The sequence below is a fragment of the Manis pentadactyla genome, chromosome 3 (genome assembly GCF_030020395.1).
Source record: "Manis pentadactyla isolate mManPen7 chromosome 3, mManPen7.hap1, whole genome shotgun sequence".
Taxonomy (NCBI): domain Eukaryota; kingdom Metazoa; phylum Chordata; class Mammalia; order Pholidota; family Manidae; genus Manis; species Manis pentadactyla.
In genome coordinates this window covers 207,536,659-207,558,621 of record NC_080021.1, presented here as the reverse complement: position 1 = coordinate 207,558,621, position 21,963 = coordinate 207,536,659, and the positions used below count along the sequence as shown (strand labels likewise).

The 21,963-nt window shown below is 50.0% G+C and overlaps 1 protein-coding gene across 1 annotated transcript in view; it reads left to right on the top strand.

The window, feature by feature from the left end:
• CDK5RAP2 (CDK5 regulatory subunit associated protein 2) overlaps positions 1-18,528 on the top strand; it is a 192,956-nt gene extending 174,428 nt beyond the window's left edge. The window contains exons 32-38 of the mRNA XM_036915502.2: positions 592-828; positions 3,524-3,601; positions 4,650-4,915; positions 7,360-7,503; positions 13,419-13,545; positions 17,994-18,040; positions 18,431-18,528. Coding sequence (XP_036771397.2) covers positions 592-828; positions 3,524-3,601; positions 4,650-4,915; positions 7,360-7,503; positions 13,419-13,545; positions 17,994-18,040; positions 18,431-18,487 — 956 coding nt within the window. The 3' untranslated portion in view covers positions 18,488-18,528. The remainder of the gene's footprint in view (positions 1-591; positions 829-3,523; positions 3,602-4,649; positions 4,916-7,359; positions 7,504-13,418; positions 13,546-17,993; positions 18,041-18,430) is intronic.
• The last annotated feature ends 3,435 nt before the right edge of the window (positions 18,529-21,963 follow it).

The window sequence follows — 21,963 nt, the reverse complement described above, 5'->3', positions numbered from 1 at the left end:
ACACTGGACATTGGTCTGGAGAGGGCAGTTGGCCCCGGTCCTCTCATCTCCTGAGAGACAGCAGATGAGAGCAACTTTTCTGTAAACTCTAATGTTTTGGAATCAATTTTGAGGTGTGGCGGGTTGTGGTTTTTTTTAAACTAATTTTCCAGATGGTTTCTCCCTATTGAAAGTTTATCTCAAAAAGGGTCACCTCACAGCTTTCATTTCTCCTCAAGTTGCTTCTCTTATTCTTGCTGTTGTGCCTTTTTAAGATACTGTAGCTCTTAAAATCAACCCCTTTCATTCTATAATTCCAGCCCAAATAGATTTTATTACTAGTAGACATAATTTCGGGGTTTGGTGTGCAATTTGCTAGGCTTTTATGGCCAGAAGCGAAAATTAATTTCCAGCTCTTATTTAGCCTGTGGAATAGCAGCAATTAAGTCTGCCAATATTTTTGTTTTTAAAGTCAAGTTGTTATTTTAAATTGTACCTAGTTCTTAGGAAGGGGAGGGATGGTGGTAGCAGGTCTAAAAACAGTGTAGAACCCCTTTGTTTATGACTCTGGTTGTGGAAGATGCCAAGGTTTCCTTTTGCACATGTTCGCAGAGGCAGCAGGAGACAGCCAGAGGGGGCAGGACCCCTTCAGTGACGTGCAAGGTCTGCTGACAGAGATCCAGGCTCTGCGGGCACAGCTGGAAAGGAGCATCGAAACCAGCAGCACACTGCAGAGCAGGCTGGAGGAGCAGCTGGCGAAGGCGGGGAAGGAGGCTCCGGAAGCGGCGCTCACCGGGGCTCTCCACCCCGGGCCCAGCCCTGAGCCGCCCCTGCAGCTGGGCAAGCACGGTACTGCTCCTGCCTCTCCTCCCTGCTTGAGAATGCAGCCCTGAGTGCCCATGTGGGCCGTACGAGCTCCTGAGTGGTCCCTTGGCCCATGGAAGTGTCTGTCCATTGACAGCAGACATGCTGTGCCCTAGGAGCCAGAGGACCTGACCATTAATCAGCTGCTGCCTGGGGCAAAACGGTGTAATCTCTGTCTGGGGCCTCTTGATTCTCAAGGAAGAGAGTTTGGGCTCCCAGACCGCCCTCATTGCCCCCAGTCTTGCTCCCTCCCATCCATTTAGTCCTGCCTACATCACTCCACTGCTGAAAATCCTTTTCATTCCCTCTTCTGCCTTTAAAAAGAGAATCTAAACCTCTTAGTCTGGCTCTCAGCGTCTTTCAGGATTTGAAAAGCATCCTGGTGGGTCTGCAGACTCGTTCTGGTTTGCATTTGCTTACAGGTTATTGTCCAGCCTTGCAGAGGCCTGCAAAGTAGAAAACAGAGGACAGGGCTAGGTTCTGTCACTCCTCTGTCCCCCCAGCAAATAGTCTCAAAGCAGTCAACCAGGCTGTCCTTTGTGCTCTGTGTGTGAAGGAACTAAGACTCAAAGAAGGTGCTGGACTTGCCCAGAACCCCCTAGCAAGCAGGTGGCAGAGCTGGAGCTCAAAATCATTTTAAAGGTCTGGGTTCAGTGCGCTCATTCCTGACCTGCCAGAGCCTCAGGTGTCTGGGGGTCGTCACTGATGTCCGCAGGGTGGGTGTGCCATCCAGTGGGACGGGGAAAGACAGCATACTTGATGAACAAGGATTGCATAAAAGGTTGGACTTGTCTTCACTTGGATTGGGAATTACGTCTTTTGCCTTTAATTAAAAAAGTTCAAATCCCTTAAGGAGCACTCAGTCACCCTGCTTTGGAACTCATAGTGATGGGTTCATTGGTTCCTCCTTCAAAAGGATTTTAACGTTTTAGCCAAAAAGATGATGTCACAATATGAAAAAGAAACCCTTTGTTATTCTACAAAATGATAATTTTTACTTTGAATGTTTCTCTTCATTTGGTAATCAAATGCAGTCATAAATTTATATTGTTCAGATTGGGTTTTGTGCCATTCTGTATCCTTTCCTTGTTTTTGCCCAGTATGACATCGTAAACATTTCCCCTCTTTCACATGGGCTTCCTAATTATTGTTTTCAGATTATTGTCCGTCACCAAACAATACCCTAGTGATTATTAAAGTGGTCTCTGATTTGGAGCTTTAATAAATGTCAGTGTTAATAGGCTTTTTGCTGTTAAACAGGATAAAACCCTATTAGGGGAATTTCAAAGGGACAGAAAGGGACTTTGCTGCTGCCTTTTGAAGGGGTTGTATGTCAGCAGTGGGCATTACTGTTTTAAATACGAGCCTCTCCTGACTCTGCATAGGGCTTTGAGGACATGGGACCCTTTGTGGAGGTTGTGGGGGTGGGCTAGGGGAGATTGGAGCAGAGAGAGTGATTCAGGCAGGAGCGGTGGGGCAGCTGAAGTGGGGAGGCCATTGAAAGCCTTCGCCTGCTTTTGAAATTTGTCCAGGGCCGGCCCTAGGTATGCCTTGGAAGAGCCTTCCAGAAGAGTGCATTCAAAATGTGCAGTGCTGCCTCAGCAGAAAAGATCTCCAATGTCCTTGAGTGAAGATTAGAATGATATCGTAGGCAGCAACAGTTTTTCCTTCGCAAAAGACTCTCTAGGACTGCATTTAAATGTACCTGTTCGAACAGTCTGTTCTGAAGACTGTTGTTTGGGCAGAAGGCGATCCCTCTCAAGGGTGGGATCCACTGAGCCACCCCTGGCTCCTTGGCCCCAGAATCAAAGTGCACCCACGGGAGGTGCCAGGCTGGGAAGGAGCTGGACAGGGCAGCCTGAGGCTGGTCTCAGCCCTCTGCCACACTCTGGGTGATGCTGGGCAGGTCTCTTCCTATCTCTGCTCCTAGTCTCCTCCTCCGTGAAGTCTGAGCTATGGTGCCAGCCTGCCCTCTGAGCTTCTGAGAGTTCACGTGGGAAAGAGCTCTCTAAGTCACACAATATGGCAGATCTTGTACAGCATCTAATTGGTTTTGCCTCCTTACATTGTTTCATATGTGTCACCTTCCAAATCCTACTTTGGGTTACTCTTCTGTCTTGCTTGGATTATTGCAGCAGCCTCCAGACTCCAGCAGCCTTCAGTCCCACAAACAGATCTCAGCTTGACATTGCCCAGCCTGATGCCCTTGAGTGGGTCCCCACAGTCCTCACGATTCTGGCCTTGCATCCCACTACCTCCCTCCCTGGCACTCTGGCTCAGCCACACGAGCTTCTTAATTCTTGCCCACTGTCCTGATGGCCCTCTCCTCCGTGCCTTTGATCTGCTCACCCCTCTGCCTGCATTCTGTCCCTTCTGGAGTTAGCAGCCTCACCTGAGCTCCCAACGCCCTTGTGCTGCCTGCCCTTAGCCCTGATCACCCAGAAGGGAAATTACCTGCTACTTGTCTCGACAAGAGGCTCTTCCAGGGAGGGACCAGGCCTGCCCATCGGTGTCCCCAGTGTCCTGCATGGGGCCTGCAGGGGAGATGCCTGGTGAAGAGTTCAACGAACGCTTGTGTTTGGCTGGTACTTCACTGTATTATCATTTGACGCTCTCCCAGATGCTGATGGCAGTGAAGCTAAAACTTTGGAAGTTTATTTTCTTATTTTGCATTTTGCAGGTGGTGACAAATGTCCCATGACAATTGATAATTCATGTGATCCAGTTGATTCTATGCTGGCCATGCCATCGAGATCAGGTACAAAGCTTAAGCCTAGGTAACTGGCAGGGTTGGGTCTGGCAGTAAGACTTTTTAAACTGAAGAAAAATGGGGGTTTCTGGTCAAACCTCAAGAGCATGTTTGGCACAATTGGGGTTTCATTTCCCAGCATCTCTAGCTGATCTCCTCCTCCAAGCCACTTTGTTTCCTGGGTGTTACCAACCTCAGCGACATCATTGGGTCCCTGTTGCCCTGCATTATGACCACCTTAGTGTGACTTCCCAGGCCCTCCAGCATCCAGCCCCAGTGGGCCCATCCAGCCCGTCTTCTGCCCTCATGTCGCCTTACTGATGGGTCACCATCTACATTCTGTCACTGGGCTGCACACAGGCCTGCACTTTCCTCTTGCTGGGACGTTGCAGTGCGGCACCCTCTGTTTCCAGACCACCTCTGTCCCACTGTCTGCCAGTGAGAATCCTCCTATTTCCTTAAGACTCATGGTGAATGCAGACTTGTCTGTGAAATGCCTTTCCTGATGTCCCCAGTTAGAATTGCCCATCCATACTTGCGGTGAGCCAAAGGTAAAAAGCAATAGGCCTTACCTCTGCTTGGTGTAATTCTTGCTCCCTGTTCAGCTCAGCTCAGTTTTTGCTTCTAGGAAGCTTTCCCCAGTCTCCCCTTCTACACGGAGAATTGATGTTTTTTTTCCTGTGAACTCTGGCTCTTTGTTATTGTGAGTTACATGTTCTCAGGGTGTCCATATTCTAGATTGACTCTGGGCTTCTGTAGTACAGGCATTGGCTTGATTCATCTGTGGAAGCCAGGGGTCTTGGCAGAGTGGGTGCCTCAAAAGTGTGGGTTGACTTGAATTGAGTTTCTCCTGCAAGAGGAACAAGCCCAGAGCGGGGCATCCTACAGACACATGTCCTGGAGCCAGGCCTCTTTCCCCTCTGGGCCGTATCGGGTGGCTCTGGGGCCTGAGGGCTGCGTTGAGCCCTCCTGGCTGGCCTTAACAGCGTTGGATGCAGCTTGCTGAATGTAGGGTGCTGCCCCCAATACATCTGACATCTTCCCTCTGATTCGGTAGCTCCAGAGACTTCTCCACTCTCCGGAAATGAAATCGACTCCCTCTCTTGCTGCAGTGGCACTTCAGCCACCAGCACCACGTGCAAGTCCCACATGGTCCCTGGCCACCGCCTGTGGGCCAGCAGGAGCGGCTGCCATGTCCTGGGCCTGGTGGAGGACTACAATGCCCTGTGCAAGCAGATTGGCCAGGGCCAGAAGCTCCTTGCCGAGATGGACATTCAGATCCAAAAGGCTCCCAACCCCACAGGTCGGGAGCTGGGAACAAAGGTAACCTTACCAGCAGCTGAGGTACCCACAGGAGATGCCCCCAGAAGCCGTGAATGCGGGTTGGCTAAGAGCACTGGGAGGCAGGGGCACATGTCCTTACTAAGGCCCTGAGAGGAGGGACTGGGAAATGGGCTCACAGACGCTCCGAGGTCAGATCTATCTAGGGGACTCCTCATTGTTTGTCTGTGGGAGGGACACCTGTTGTGCTTTGCACCCTGTGTCGTGTCACTGGGGTCTGCTCTGCAGCCTCTGTCCAGTCCCTCAGCCCTCCTGTCCCTCAGTTGCTTGCTGTGTCCATCTGTTTATCTGCTCAGTTACCACCCGTCTGCCCTCCAGGCCTCTGTGCAGGCTCTGGGGCGACTAGTAACCAGGACAGCCACAGGTCCTGAGCCTCATCTCAGCAGCTTGCAGGCAGCGGCACCAAATTTTCTCAGCCGCTCTGTGGTGAGCTTGCCACACGCACCTGCACGTTGTTGCAGCTGCCATCTCTTCTTAGAGGGGCTCTGAATATGGTATTTTCTTTGGTCCCAGAACAGCCCCTGAAGTAGACGTGATCCCTGCTGTACAGCTACTGAGGTGGAGGAATTTGAACTGGCTGGGATTTGAACTCCGGGCTCTGTCCTCCTCGGCGCTCTTTCTGTGCCATGACATTGCTACCTAAGAACATCGCTGGTCTCCTTGCTCACCTGTTCAGAAACCTCCGCTTCCCCTGGGTTCTGTGCAGACTCCAGGTCTGCTTCTGCCTCCCTCCCCACCGCAGCTCCCAGCTCCCGGATGTGCCTTGCTCCCACCAGGCTGGGTGCATGCTCTTGTTCCCGCCTGCCAGCCACATCCTGTCTCCAGCCCTGGCTCCACGGTGCCCTCTGGCTTGGAAGACCCCTCAGCCCCTTTTACCTACCCCTTCTCCCTACCTTAGCCTACTGGAATCCTCATTTTAAAGTTATCTTTTGTTGAGGACCTGTCTGCCCGGTGCTCTACGTAAAGTTACTCATTCACTTCCTCCAAGACTTGGGGTCAAATTTCCTTCCCCCAAGACTGGACCCAGTCTCCAAACTTCCTTTGCTCACGTTTTCTGGTCCCTCTTCTTGGGTCCTTACTCAGGATACTTGAGTCCCCTCTTCATGATACCTGTTTGACCTTTCTGTCTTATTTTGGTTTACTATATGGTAAAACTGAACTTCACGATTTATATTCTGCTAGACAATAGGCTCCAAGAGAGCAAGGGTATGTCTGCTTTGCTTAATATGGCCTATCCTCTACCATCCACAGGCCCGACATGGAATAGGTGCATTGTAGGCATTTGTTAAATGAGTCAATAAATACTAATAAAATTAGTGTTCTTTTGTAATTATAATCTTTATTGTGCGAAAGCTAGAAATATCTGTAAAAATACCACATAGCTCTCAGTACTTACATTTTTTATATATATACTTTTAGCTTTATTCATAGTTTAATACAACTGACACATACATACATGAATTCCATATTTGTCTTGCAGTTTACATGAACATTTTTCCTATCTCATTCAGTATTTTTCTAGAACTTTACTTTTAATGACTGAAAAATAAGCTAATGTGGCTGCACGAGCATTTCCTTACTCTTTCTCCTGTTGGTTGCACATTTAAGCTCTGACGAGCTCCTTATAAATAGAGCTCTGGTCATACCTTTGATAAACCCTCACTAGGGATGAATTCCTGGGGGTGGAAAACACACGCAAAGGTTGTGAACTCTTTAGTGCTCTTGGTGGCAACTGTTGCTGTTTTACTTTCCAAAAGTTTGTGTCTCTGCTTATGAGAGCATCTCACTACAGCCTTGTCTTCACTGAGTGTTTTTATTTCTAAATGGCTCCTTGGCAATTTGATAGCTAAAAAGGGGCTGTTGTTTTATTTTGTTTATTACTTGTGAAGACAATGCTTTTTAAATTTTTTTTTATTTTGTGCTTTCCCTTCTCTGCCTCATGTTGTTTGATTTTCATGCTCTTGACATCCCCCCGGCTTGAGTTTGCTTCTGCCAGTAGAGAGGGTGAGAGGGTTCAAGGTCCCAGTGTCGTATTGGTTGTAAGCAGAGCTGTTTGTTCATCAGGAGCTGATGAAGACAAAAACATCCATGTTAACTTGCTCTCAGTGCCATTTGCCTTCTGGAGAGGCTCTGTGGGCTGTAGAGTGGCCCTACTGTGGACCCTCTCCTTGGCGGAGTAAATGTAGTTAACCCAGTGGTTACTAATCATGGTCATTGATTGAGTTCAAATCACTGCTGAAACTCTCTTCAGAATCGGTTAGTCACCAGTCACTAAGAACAATAAATTGGTGTTGTCCGGCACAGGCTTTTGCTCAGGATGTGGACCACAAGCCCTGTGGTCTGGAGAGTCATGCTGGCTGCTAAAGCTGGCTTGTCCATCATCTGTTCCCACACGGCACCTAACAGACTTCTCATCCCCTACGCAGGGTCCAAACTCCACCCCCCTGCTTGGGTTTGTCACCAGCGTCAGCACAGCCAAACTGATCCTGGAAGAGGCCGCGAGGCTGCTGATGCTTCTCTGGAGGGTCTCACTCCCCACGAATGGCCAGTGCACGCTTCAGTGTGAGCAGGTGGGTGCCGACATGTGGGCTCTGCTGGAGCCTGTCTCAGTCTCCTCTGTGCCCCGCTGCGGATGTGGCCCACAGCAGGTGTGCCCACAGTTGGGGGAGTATGTCTGAGGGGGTGGAGGGAGCCATGTTTGTGAAGCGCTGTGCTGGTAGCTCCAGGTGTGTGCTCATCGGATTCCCCTTGGCTCGGCCTGCAGCCCTGACCCAGGCATGTCCCCACTTGTAGCCATCTTAGTTGAGGAAAATCCTGTCCATGTTCCATGTTCCACGTGTGAGGAAACAGACAGGGAGTGAGGCCCACGCTTAAGGTTCCTGAGCTGGTTTGAAAGCACAAGTGCCTGCATCCAGGACATAAACTCTCATTTTAGAGTCTGTAAGTACCCATTTGTCATCGTGGACTAGCCCATTCCCTTCTACTCAAAATTGCCTTCATTCAGATGCCTTTTTCTGACCATCTGAGACCTTTTGATAGCTTTCCGCATCCGAGTTTAGTGAGCTTTTTTCAAATCTGCTTTAACTACTTTGAAATCACTTTTTTTAAACCAGTGAAAATCGTTGATTATAAAACCATTGAAACCTCCCTTTAAAGCTCGACTGTACAGTAATTTGAATGTGACTGAATTAAGAACAGTTGCTCCTGCACCTGTCCTCTTCCTCATCTTCATGGCACAAATCAGAAGTCAGGTAGAGCAGCCGTTCTCCCCGTGGTTTCATCTGTGGAAACGTGACAGTATGATGAGCTGAGGACCCACTCTGGCAATCAGAAACCTCCCTGGAGGAAGAAGCATGCAGGGGAAGGAAGCTTGCTCGGTGGCCTGATAGCTGTTTCCCCCTTCAGTTATCTAACCTATACAGTTTTGCCAAAGGCCATCAGGAAGACAGAAGGGAAATTTGCATTATGTGTCATCACTCTTCTAGTTCATATGCCTTTTGACAGCTCTCAGATCTGTCAACCATGGCAAAGAAGAGGCAGTGAAGCAGCTCTCTCTGCTCGGGAGGTTCTGATGAGCCTGTCCTAAGATTCCCCTCTCGGGATCCTGGGGAGGAAGTTTGGGTGCACTGAGCTCGGGGAAGTGTAATAACCAGTCGTGGTGCAAAGAAATTGTGTTCTGCCCACATCTAGCCGGTGAGGGCATGGAGAGGAAGGGGGCCCACTGGGTTCCAGCCCCACATCAGCCATTCCTTTTTTGCTCACCCACCAAGCTCCTTTCCATCTTAGGCTTGGAAGACACAGAAGTTCTGCCTGTCTGTCTCCTGCCGTCTCCTGCCTCCTCCTGGCTGACTGGCTTCATCTCACCTTTCAGGTGTCAGCTTAAAGGTTACTTCATGGTCGGAGATGGCCCCCTGGTCATTCAGTCACAGCATCGTCCTTATCAAAAATTACGATTACGCATTTGTTTCTTTAATGTCTGTCTCCTTCCATTTTCCATGAGAGGCCATGTCTATTTTGTTCATAGTTTTGAATGAAATTAATAATTTTTTTTTCATATTGCCATACTAGTACTTTTCCATATGATTTTTAAAGCCCAACATGTCTGAGCAAAATGATTCACTCTTGTTGCAATGTTTTTGTCCTCAGTATCTAGCAGTGTCTGTTAAATAAATAGAATGCAGTTCTTATTTCTCGTATGTGTGTATAAATACACATATATACATATAAATCACAATCACATTGATCTCCCCCACTAGCAAATTAGTCCAGGGCACTGGTCAGTGCTTGTGATGATTCACCCCTTCTTTCTGAGGGTTTTTCAGGTAATTGATTATGCTCACTTTCGCATGACAGAATTTTAGAACCAGCAAAAGGACTTTAGAAATGTTCTGATACGGTTGCCGCTGTACTCAGACCCCCTGTGTGGTGTTAAATTGCCTCTAGCCACTTTTCTGTCCCTGCCTGTGTTTCATATGGTTCCTTTTTCTTGGTGTAAAATGTGTATAAAGCAGATTTCCAAGTTTTCACCAGCAACCTCAATGGTTTTTTACTACCTAAGGTTTTCTCTGAGTGTCATTAATTTGTCTTTTGCATTTAATGTACCATCCCCTGCATTTGCCAGGAACTACTCTGTAAATTGTGTACATATATATCAGTTTATATAAGGAAGTTGTGGGGAGAGTTACAAGTATATATACATATTTGCATATGCATTTTTTTAAATGGAAGGATAAACAATAACAACAGAACGGCCTATGTGTCAGGGTGGGAAGTAGGAGGATGGAAGGTCAGGGACAGAAGGTAGATTTCTCTGAATAGACCTTGTTTGGTAAATTTGAATTTAAAACTGCATAAATGATTTACATAATTATAAGTAAAGATAAGTCAAAATAGGAAAAAAGTCAGTTTCTAAAAATTGATCTCAAGATGAAACAAACAGTCCTTATAGTATATAGTACTGAAGGCATGACCGTATAAAGAAATGTTTTAATGACTAAAACACAGTAATTTGACTGTATATTCCTAGAGAAATACTCTGAGGGAAAAAAGAACTAAAAAAAAAAAACATTTTGAACTGTTTTCAGTGATTATATTGTTAGTGAAAATATTGGTGTTGATATTTTGAAACTATATTGTAGGATAAGATGAATTACTACACTGAGATTTTTAGTGTCAGGGAAGAGATAAAAAATCAAAGAAGTAAAAAGCCTGTAATCTTTCATTAGTATGAACTCATGATGTGTTTTGTATTTAAAAGATTTACTCCTTCTCTGTACTTAAAAGGCTTTAAAAATATTCACTCCAGCACCAGTGAGCACCTCGAGTGCCAAACTATGGTTGCTAAATACCGTTTTACACTAACAGAAGCTAAGACTCTGGAGAAATGGCTTAAATCTATGCCTGGGGCAGGAAATGTACAATATGACCTCAGACCATCTTTCATCCTAGGAAAAAAGGGGAAATAATTGCAGATTTGGAGTGGTTCTCAAATTTTGGTCCCTGGACCAGAATGATCAGCATCATCTGGAAATCTGTTGGAAACCTATTGAATCAGAAAGTCTGGGGGTGTGCCCCAGAAGCCTTTACAAGTTCTCTCAGTAGCTCTCAGAAGCAATGGATTAAAAGAAGCTTAAGAGCTATATCAATCATATTAAATTGTGGGGTTTATTTGGATGCTAATGAATCAAACCAATTGCTCAAAAAAAAAAAGTTCTATGATGCAGTCAAGGAAATGTATCTCCTGACGTATTTGGGGATGCTAAGCGATTATTGTCTGTTTTCAATGTGATAATGGTACTTGTTTTTTTTTTTTCAAGGAATCCTTTTCTTCTAGAGTTAGATACTGTTATTTTGTGGATGAAATATGATTGGCTTCTGGGGTTTATTTTAAAAATAATTGTAGGGTGAGGATGGGCAGGGATGTAGATGAAACGAGTTTGGCCAAGAATTGATAACTGCTGACGCTAGTACCTGGCTGTTCATTATACTGTTCTTCCTACTTTCATAAATGTTTGAGATTTTTCATTATAAAAGAGAAAACAAACAACAAAAAACAACTCAGCTCCAGAAGTGAGGCAGACTAGTCCCGAGTCAGTACAAGGCCTCCTGGCAGGGGTGTAGTTTCCAGCTCTGAGCCCAGCTCCGTGGCCCAGAGGAAGGTTTGCTTTGCGGAGCGCCTGCTAGGTAGCAGGCATTCTGCTGTACGGTCAGCATCTCATTTTACGCCTTACCATAGCCTTTAGAGAGTTAGGTGGCATTATTCCCATTTTCCGAAAGTAAGGTCTGAAACTATGTTGTTCCATCATCATAACAGCTGGAGGTGACCAAGAGGGACTTTGGAGCCCTGCTGCTTTTACTTTGGTGTATTCATCCTGTAAAAATGAAGGTTTTAGTTCAGAGCAACAGCAGACACATAAATAATTTAAAGTCCTTGTGCTGGATAGAATATGTACGGGGTGTTTTGAGAGTGCAGGTAAAAATTAACCCACCAGGCGGTGGATGGTCTCACAGCACCTACTGGTGCGGGGTGCTGGTGGTCGGGGGAAGAAATGAATTTTGCCCCCAGAGTTTATAGTCCGGAAGGGGAAGCAAACAAGTAAATGACCAGTTACAACCCAGCGTGACCTGGGCAACGATAGGGGCACCCACAGGAGTAGGGAGGAGTGCCAAGGAAAGTCTCCCATCCTGGAGGAAGTGTGATACCTTTAGAAAGAGAGAAGGAAGTTAGCCCGGCAGGGGTGAAGTAATCGTTCTTACCCCTTCAGGCTTCAGTCTGCGCAGTGGGGCCGACTGCGCAGGGATGATTCCTGTTCTGCAGACTGGGAGGGACTAAGAGGGACTTTGTCCTAGAATGTGGTTTACGTTAGGGTCTGTTTTTGGAAGAACAGTTGAAGTCTTTATAGCTGACATGATCGGTTAATCTTAAAAGTAGGTTAAAGCGGGTAATGAAAAAATGACATATACCTTAAACATTTTAGTTTAATATAAAACAGTTAAATGTATGTTCATTTGCCATCCTTTTGATGTAAGGCCAAGGTGTTTTGTTTTTTTTTAATACGAGTTTGCTAATTGGAGTTCCACATCTTCTTTCTTTCATAAACTACATCCATAATGTATGTCTGTCACTTCCAGTTTCTGTTTCTTTAGGATGAAGAAAAAACTTAGCCACTTGCAAAGCGTTTTGAATATAGAATTCTCCCAGGTTCTGTTCATCCCACACCCTTCCTAGTGGATTCACCCACACCTACTCATTTGCCAGAAATGTGTTTTTTAGTGACTTGCCTTTATCGAGTCTTTCCTGAAGCATATGTTAGTTTTCATACAACCAGTTCTCTCTTTTTATACACACACTTCATGGATTTACTTACTACTTAATTAAATCATAAAACTGATTACAAGGAACTTCCATAAACAATTTGGGAACAAGCTGCAGCAATTCTTCTTAGTCTGCAGCCCCACATCTCCCTTCTTGGGGGCAGAGGTGTTTCGACGAAGCAGAGAGTGGCAGCCTGTGGCAGGGTATCTTAGGAGAAAGGCAGTGTCCTGACCCCGTGTGCGAGTTCAGCGGGGACTAGGGAGAGAGCCTCCCGGTGCGCTGATTCAGACTAGAGGTCTGGGGACTCTCCTCTTGCCACCTCTCCATTCTCTCCTCACCCCTGGAGAGCCAGAGTTCTCCTAATGGATCTTCATCTCCTAATGATACTTTTACATTGTCTTTTAAAGATTTGGTCATTAAAATGTTTTCTTTGAATCAGCATTATAGTTTTTGTAAAGAAATGTTCTGATGTATTTTTAAAAATGAAAAATAAAACTAACATCACATCTCAGTGATAAATTACTATTCACATTTTGAGGATGTCTCTTTGTTAAATTTTTTTAGACATATATATATATTACACACACAGTTTTATGAAACAGGAATGCCTGACATACCATAGCTGTCCTGGGTTATTTTTGTCATTAATTCTGATCATCTTTGAATGTCAATAAATAGAGTTCTACATCTTTTCAGTAGCAGCAAAATCATTCCATTGTATGTAGTAAGTACAATAACTTACTTATCCAGACCCCTGTTGAAACAAATCAGGTTGTTTTTTCATACAACAAACAATGCTGGTGTACATCCTTGGACCATAGGTTCTTTTCGTGCTGATAGTACTCCTTGGGGTAAATGCCAGAGGGTCGAATTGCAGGGCCCAAGGGTGAAGCGCATTCTGCAGTGTGGTAAATGCAGCCAGGGTCGTCCACTCGGGCCATGCCGGCTCCAGGTCCCCCAGCAGCTGTCAAGAGAGTGCTGTCCCCATGCCCTCACCATCACTGGATTTGCCTGGCTTTGCCAATCTGACCAGCAGAGGATGGCTTCTAGTTTTTATTCAGATGTCTTTGTTAGTAAGATTAGGCATCTTTTTATATATTTTTATAATTCGTACGTGATATGACTTTTATTATATATATTCTTCATTTTCCTAATTCCGTTTCTCTCTAGACTGGAGAAATGAAGGCAGAGATCACCAAACTACACACAAAATTGTTTGACCAAGAAAAGAAATTGCAAAACACCATGAAGCTTTTGCAGCTGAGCAAGCACCAAGAAAAAGTCGTCTTTGATCAGTGTGAGTGAGCAGTCAGGGGTGGCTGCCATGTCTGACCATTTCCTGCCTTGGGGACCGAAACCCAGCCCTGCACTACCCACTGCAGAGCCAGATCATTTGTCATCATGCCTCCTACTTACAGGTTTCCCTTCATACTTGATCCTTTCTGACCTGCACAAATATATTCATTTAACAGACATTAGAGGAGGGGCCACTCAGTGCCAGGAAAGTCATCTCACTGGGGAGACAGGTGCGTGGCACGTGTAGCGAGAGAAATGTGTCGGGTCTTCGGGAGCACTGGGGTGGGAGTGGGGAGGGTATCGCTCTGTTCTGGGAGCTAAGCTTCTGGACTAAGTGACACCTAAGCGGAGTCTGCAAGAAGGAGCAGGTGTTAGCCAGATGGAATGGGGGCAGCGTGAACAAAGGCAGAGAAGCAAGAAATGTGTGAGAACCCAACAGCAAACAGTTCATGTTGGTGGGGTCAAAGCTGCAAGTGGCACTTTGAGGCTGGAGGGGCGGAGGGCCCAGGGCTGCGTGGCCCCAGGTGGCAGCTCAGGGCAGCTCGCACCCAGAGCAGAGCGTCGACCTGTCATTGTGTGTGCGCGGACAGCTGGCTGGCAGCTGCTCCACCAGCGAGGAGCCGATTCATTGGTCCAGGCGGATGGGAAGGAGGGCCTCGGCCGAGCAGCGGGGATCCAAAGGGGGTAGATTTGAGTTCTCCAGTCACAGGCAGAAACTCAAGGTAAGAGAAGCTAAATAACGTTTATAAGGGTCAGTCCCAGCCCTGATCTGGGAACTTCAGAGACTGCGGGAGCAGCTGCGTTCCCCCAGATGAAACCCCAGCGCTCCTTCACGGAAGGCAGCAGTGGCAGAGTCGTCCCATTCCTCTTGGCAGCAGAGCCCTGGCCAAGCCTGGGGCCATCTGCCTGTCAGCCTCCTGCCTCAGGAGAGCTGCTGACTGTGGCACTTTCCTCTCCCGAGCTGCCAGCCTGCCTTGTGCTGCTCTCTTATCAAAGTCCACCATTTCTGGGGCATTTCTGAGAAGCATAGAAGGTGGATTACTGTCAGGTAGGAGCTCTCCTTAGCCACCCCCAGGAACCTCCTGCACACAGACTCTGTGAGACTGCAGAGTTTGAACTGCAGGAGACACTCGGGCACTGAGCACACACTGAGCTCCTACCTTGTGCCCCCATGCCCGGCCCTGGGGACAGAGCTGAGTGAGACAGTTCTGCCAGCTCAGAGCTGTGGCTCAGTGGAGGCCTCACAGAAGTTAGCTGCAGAACCATGTACTGAGAGCATCCTTAGAAGCCTGGGAGGTGGTTCAAGGCTCTGACCTGGTTGGGTCTTGAGGAATGAGTAGGAGTTAGAGAAGGGGTGGAATTAGGATTCTGGCAGGCAGCCTTGCAAGTGAGCACTGTGTTCAGGGACACATTTAGGACATGCCAAAGGTTTTGCTGTGAGTGACAAACTGATGGACAAGTAGTGACCAGATCACGAGGGGCCTGTGGGCCAGACTCAAGAATGAGCAGCAGGCACTGATGTGGCCGCTTGTGTATTAGAAGGTCCTTGTGGCTGAGCATGGAATGGCCAGGGAGACCTCTTTTAGGGGCTACAGCCACCCCCAGGCAGCAGCAGGGATGCCCGATGGGCAGGGCTGGGCCATGGAGGGGAGGGAACGGTTTTGAAAGGTGGTGAGGAGGTGGCCCTGGCAGAGTGGCAGATGTCTGGGGTTCTGGCCTAGGGGTTCTTGTCACTTGTAGAGGAAAGGAGCACTGAGGGTCCTGGGGGAGACAGTGCCAGTGTGGCCGTGTGTGAGGTGGCCGTGGAACGCTTGGGCAGACCCAGGGAGATGGTGATTCTGTACAGCCCCCAAGTCCAGGGCAGGGCAGACCCCACATTGGCCTGTCTCCTCGGCAGCCTGGATGGTCTCAGGGCACATGCAGTTAAGGCCACACACAGGTGAGGAGACTCTGAAGTGGGCTGTAGGTTCGGATGGGTCAGTACCGTGGCAGACCTGGAGGATAGGACCCAGACCCCGGGTCCCAGCTCAGCGATCTGGACTCACTGGTGAGCACAGTTCAGGTTTCCACTCTCCTGTGTGACCTGGAACAAGTGGCTTTAACTCTCTGGGCTTCCAATTCCTCATTCAAACCATACACAGTAATTCCAAAGGACTCAGGCCTGGGTTCTAATCACAACTTCAAAAAAAGTACCTCATCTGTGAAAAGGGATGGTAAAGGTACAACTGCATTGTACTCTTCCTGGGACAGAAGAGGTTAGTTCTCACCTCTTCTTTCCATTAGGTCAGACTGAATTCTGTGTGTGGAGGTGGCAAGCCACTAACAGTCAAGAAAACCTCAGTTGTCTCCTAGCTAGGATGGTGTCACCCTTGTCTGTATCTCTAAGGCCCGGCACCACAGGGTGCTCAAGCCAGGGGAGGGGTTTGCCTAGCGTGGCACCACTGCAGGCCGGCCCCGGCTGTGACTCTGCACCAGGCTCTGCAGCTCCTCCTAAGGCAGCCTCACAGGCCTGCTCTGGCTCCAGGGGACGAAGTGAAAGTTGGCAGCGTGTCCCCCTGTTCCCCGTCCCTGCATGGTGATGGGGAAGAGCAAGGGCCTGGGGCCGGGCCCTGCCTGGGCCAAGCTGAACCCTGCATCCCCCAGGATCTGCAGGGGAAAGGGAAGCGTCACCGTGAGGCCTGAGGACCCTTGCCACTCACTCCCTCGCCCCATGACCCGGAGCCTCCTGCTTCACCTCCAGCCTCTGAGACAGGAGCACCTACCGCACAGGGTCAGGTTCACCGAGGCCCCAGCTGGCAAACTGCCATCACCAGCTGGACAGTGAGGTTGGCGGCTTCCTGGCTGGCGCCTGCTGAGGGGGAATGCGCCCTGTGCTGAGTGGGGCAGGCCTGGGATTGAGTCACTGTGCTGGGCAGTCCTGGGTGGGGACAAGCTCTTTGCTGCCTGTTCCTTGGGCTTCTCTTGGCAGTAGCGTTTCTGTGCACTGAGGGGACTGCCGTCCAGTTGCCAGGTCCCTTCTGCCCCAGCCGGACGGCCACGGCTCTCACTAGAGGGCTTGTTCCTTTGGTACTTCCAGGACTGGGTCACAGGCCTCTTGGCGAGTCTCAGGAGAGCAGTGATCTCTCTCCCCAGGAAGATGCGCACATCCACTCCCACACACACATCCGTGCAGTTTCTGGGGATTTGGGACCGCCCAGAGCATAACCCTGGGCCTGGGTTAAGAACAGGTGCCCTGTAGTGTGGGGCTGGGGGAGGCTCAGAGTGGCCATGGGCACCTCTGAGATCCATTTTGCCAAGTTAAAAACAAAGCCCACCCCGGGTGTCCCTCCCCCCAGTGTCTCAGATTGTAAACAGACTTCATTACCTTCAGATGGAAATTTTTGTGAGGCAAGAAGTAAATTTTTTCTTAGGGACACCACATGGCACCTGTTCTGAATGGGCCATGGGGGTGTTGGGCTGTGTTGATGAGTCTGTTTCAGCCTTGGGCACACTGGCCAAAGGCCAGTGCCAGAAGCCTTGTGTCTGTCTTCCTGGGGAGTAAACTGATTCCTGGCCGTCACCAAAGCCTCCTTAGGCGGCCCTAATCAGGCCCAGAAGTCTCTTCAGTAGGGGCATTCCCGCCGCGGCTGGGGCTTGTGTTGGGCAAGGAGACGGCTGAAGAAGAAGTGACCTCGGGAGCTGCCGCCCTGAAAGGCGGGCTTTCCCTCCCCCCCATGGGTTCCAATAGGCTAGGCACCTGCCCCGTACACAGCTCAGCGTCAGGGCAGCAGGACCCTCTGAAATCATCCGCCCGACCCTTCCTGTCTGGTAGGACGTGACTGAGCCAGGGAACCACACTGGGCTCTTCTACCAGCTAAAGGGCAGCTAAGGAGACAAAAGTGCTGAGAGTCCGTCCTTCCTCCTGGGTGATAAGAAGCCCGCCTTAAGGACTGCTGCATGAAAGTTTGACCTCACAGACTGCCCGTGACCCTCGACTGGGGCCTTCACGCTTGGGTTTGCTTCAAATGGGGCCCACCCCCTGCCTAGAGCCGCTTCTCTGGCCAGCCTAGGAAACCAAAGCAGGCAGGTAGTCAGGTACAGGCCTCCCTGCCCTGCGCCCTCCCCTCCTGGGCCCGCAGAGAGCAGCCCTGGGGATACCCGTGCATCCTGCCGGCCTTGCAGGATGTTTGACCTCTGTGACGCTGTGCAGCGCGCTTTACCTTCTGGTATCAGTGAGGTGGTGGCTCAGCATGGCCCGGAGAGGTGTCTGGTCTGCCATGCCGATGGGTGGATTATTTGGTCTTGGGGTGTGGGGCAGGTGAAGCCTTCACACCTCTCCTGGTCTGGGTGCTTCAGGCCGGTACAAATGTCTGAGCCGTTTGGGGTGCAGGGGCTTCTCCCTGCTCCTGGCCTTTACGCTGACTCCCTGGACGTTGTGTCTAATCACGCCGTTCTCTGCTCTCTCCTCAGTGGTCGTGACCCACAAAGTCCTTCGGAAGGCCAGAGGAAACCTGGAGGTAATGCTGCTTTGAGTTCCTTTACTAAAGCCGTTTGGGGCACAGGGAATGGGTGCAGGCAGAGGATTAACTTCCTGTGAGAAACGGTTGAAGGAGAAAGCACAGCACGTGGCCGCCACAGGCAGTTGTACCTGTTGGCAAGTGGCACATGAAGTTTCAATTTATGATGCCATGGTGTCACTGGTGGTCCCAATTATTTAATTTGCATGCTCTTTTGACAGCTGAGCATTACAGCAAGCAGTGCCTGGCACAGAGGCACTTGGCAGATATTTCCTGATTGAAGGAATACAGCATGATCTTACTCTCCTTTGGTTCTGTTCAGAACGATGGTCTCACCTTTGACTCTGTCGTTGGACCTAAAGTTCTCCTTTTTTTCTACCCTTTTCCTAGCTTAGGCCTGGGGCTGTCCATCCAGGAGCATCCAGTCCCAGCAGACCAGGCTCCTGAGGAGAACTTCCAGCCAATAAAGCCTGTGGTTCCCTGCCGTCTCTGTCACAAGTGTGGTTGCTATTTATTGAGAAACAAAGGGCTGTCTGGCCAGAAGAAATCTGCTCTTCCTGTAATGTCCTCTCTCCTGGAGTTGGGCTAAGGGGTGCTGTCAAACAGGGTTTGGGTCTGTGGCATTCACAGGCCTCAAGCTTCAGGCGCTGGGCATTTTCGGGCGCCGAGCAGGTACCTGCAGCCCAGGTGGTGGTGCCGCCCGCAGGGTGGGCTTCCCGTCCACCGCAGATTTGCTTGCTTAGTGCTCAGCCAGCCCCACTGTTTGAAGATTCTTGTTAAAGGTTCATTTCACTGTGATCTGGTTACTTTGTGTGGAGCCTGAAAGCTCAGGTCCCAAAAGCTCCACAGTGGGACAGCCAGGGTCTCAGATGCCGTGGCCCTCAGATGTCCCCTGAGCTCCCTGCCGAGCCCACTCAGGCATCCAGAGTGGAAGATGCTGCTCAGCGTGGCTGGGGACCCCCTGGCCCTGGCGGCTGCCCCCATCCTGCGCTGGGTGCCGCGTAGCCCCGTTCCCTGCCGGCCCCCAAGGCGGGGCTGTTCCCAGCATAGGAAAGGGCCCAGTGAGGCAGGGAGTGGGGACTTGGCAGTGGAATATCCCTCATGATGGTCTCGATCTTTCCAGTCCGCTGTCAGCACCACATCAGGCGTGTTTGCTACGACCTTGTAGTTGACCTTCATGTCTGATTGCCCTCTACCCTTGCCCTGAGCTTCACGGGGCCCCGAGAAATAAACAGGGTAGGGCTGAGCCTGTTTGCAGATGAAGCTCAGGGCTGGCCCAGCGAAACCCTGAGGGGCACCGACAGACTGGAGTGCCCCAGCTGGGCCCTGATGTGACACTTACTGCTCAGCTGTGCTCTTTTCGGCCTCCCAGGCCTGTGCCCACTGCCTCAGTGCCACAGAGCAGGTGCCCCTAGGTATGGGCCTCATTTGTGTAGCCCCCGGCTGGGGAGCATTCTGAATCCTGACCCTCCCTCTCTCTCCCCATTCCTGCCAGGGTGCTTCAGTGTCCCTTTGGGTCACCCCTCCAGTTGCTTTCCCTCTGCAGTCACTCATTCTGACATTTTGCCCTCTGACCGTCGCCTCCTGCCCTTCAGCTTGCTCTCTGCCAGGTGCCCTCCTCTGCTTTGACCTCTTGAAGATCCTAGTCCCTGGTCCCTTCGCCTCTGTCCCACCCAGGGGCCTTGTCCTCGGTTCTTTTTCCATCCAGTTTCCCCAGTCTTGCTCCCCACACCTGAGTGTCCTCTGCCATGCAAGCTGAGGTGTTGAGAGAGCATGTATCTGACCAGAATGCTGCCCACCGAACCCTTCTGTAGCTTCCTTTGACCCCAGCTCTATGCCTAAGCCCCTGACAAGGTCCATGGGACCCAGTCTGGCCCTGTCGGCAGCACTCTCCACTCCTCTGTGAATTGCCTCCCTGCACGCTGTGTCCTTGGTACACCGCGCCGTCGTCAGCCCACTGACGGTGCCCTCCCCAGCCTCGGTCCAGGATGCCCCCTCTCTCTGAAATGTTCCTCCCACCCTCTCTTTTTCAATCCAGCTTTGAATGGTCCTCCGCCCCTCACCTCCCTGATCTTGGGGGTCACGGTGGGATGCTGTGGCTGCATTGCTCAATCCAGTACCGTCTACAGGTTCCCCATGGCCTGCCTGGAGGTGGGGGCTCTACAGTGGTCACTGGACAGCTGAGTGACTCTCCAAGGCCCTTAGGTTATGAGCGGTAGAGCCAGGCCTCGAGTCCCTCTTGTCCTGCTCAGTTCCAAGCTGTGCTCTCCGCTGTGGCCTCTGCAGCTCCCCAGACATGGTGGTGGTTTGAGATTATGTGGTTTTGTCAGCTGGAGGCATAGGGAGTGGAGGGGCAGGACCTGGATGGGGGGTCAGGGAGTGGGCCTCACCCTGGGCTTCTGGCTTCACCTCTTTCCCATCAAGTGAGGGGTGGGGCAAGTGGCCAGTACAGACCCTCTTTACTCAGGTTCCTGTCAGCTGAGCTGTGTTCATGAGAAATGTTTGCACAGATGTGCCTCGTGTTAACATGCCAGTGTGTGAGAACTCAGATTTCAGCAGGAATATGGCAGCTCCTTATTCAAGAAGTTGCACAGTTGGATCCTAGCAGAGGCTCTGATCTGCTCAGTGCGGTTCTGTTGGGGGGACCAAAGGCTTGGCTTCTGGTCCCAGGTTCTGTGCATCTGTTAGTCTGTACCTGCACCCTTCAGCCCAGTCCTGATGGCAGTTGTGAGCCTCAAAATTTCAAAGTGGATGAACAATAAGACCCTTTCCCCAAATCAGTGGCTCTTCTGTAGAGTTTCTCAGTGGCTAGTCTCAAAGTTTTGAGTCACTACTGAAGTCCCCGCAGCTGGTGTGCACAGCCAGCGTGTAAGCGTGTGCGGGCGTGTGTGCACTGCATAGTGGTTGGAGCTCAGGAGAGGCTTAGGTCAGGACAGGATTCAGGTGTACCTATGGGGACAGTGCCACTACCTCACTGGTAGTTGTGCATATTGCCTGGCACACGGCTATGCACAGCACCTGGGAGCTGAACTTGGCCATTGGCAAGGGCGTGAGCTGGAAGGGTTGTGAGTGGAGATCGCCTTGGATTCTGGTCCTTCCCAGTCCGTCCGGTTGGTAAACCCAGGCCCGACAGGCCCTATGGAGGAGGCTCTGGGAGCCAGCTGGCCTCACTTCAGCCACCCACAGTCTTTCAGGAACACGTAATCCAAAGGATATTTTTGTCCTCCAGTTCAGAATAGTAGAATATCCCCAACCTTGGGCTAGTGAAGACCCTCCCTCTTCTGCGAGGTGGAGGAGCAGACGGTTTGTTTGGGCTGGATCAGGGCCAAGAACAAACTGCAAATAAGGACAATTTGGACCTTGAAAAAGCTCCATTGTCCCTGGTGAGTTAATTTTACCAGCAGCTGAATTCAGGAGGCTGGGAAGCAGTAATCAGAAAATGCGTCAATTTCCCTGTCTGTGAAATTAATCACCACCTGTGCCTGAGGAGCTGCACCTGAGAGAAACAGCTGCAGCTGCTAAAAAAAATAGGGGAGAGGAACTGGCCTCCAGCTTGTCCCACCTTGGGATCTCCCTTACTGAGGCCCACCTGCCTCCTTCCTGTCATGAGTCGGGTGAAATCCTAGCCCCTCCCGGCCAGGACCCACCCATCTAGCAGCAGCCCCACTGTGCATCCTTTCATGAATTTGCACCACTTAACCCATTTTACAAATGAGAAAATGGATGGGAGAGGCACCTAGCCAGTCTGTCAAAACCTGTTCTCTACAAATTGTCCTGTCCTCCGGTTTATCCTCTGGTTTATCCTTTCTCCTCCTATTCCAAAAATGGTAGCCCTCCCTGTGTTATACACCAAAGTGTTCTCTGTCCTTTCCAAGGAAACGTCCCTGGTGTCCGGAGCCCCGCCATTGAACTCCTCGACACAG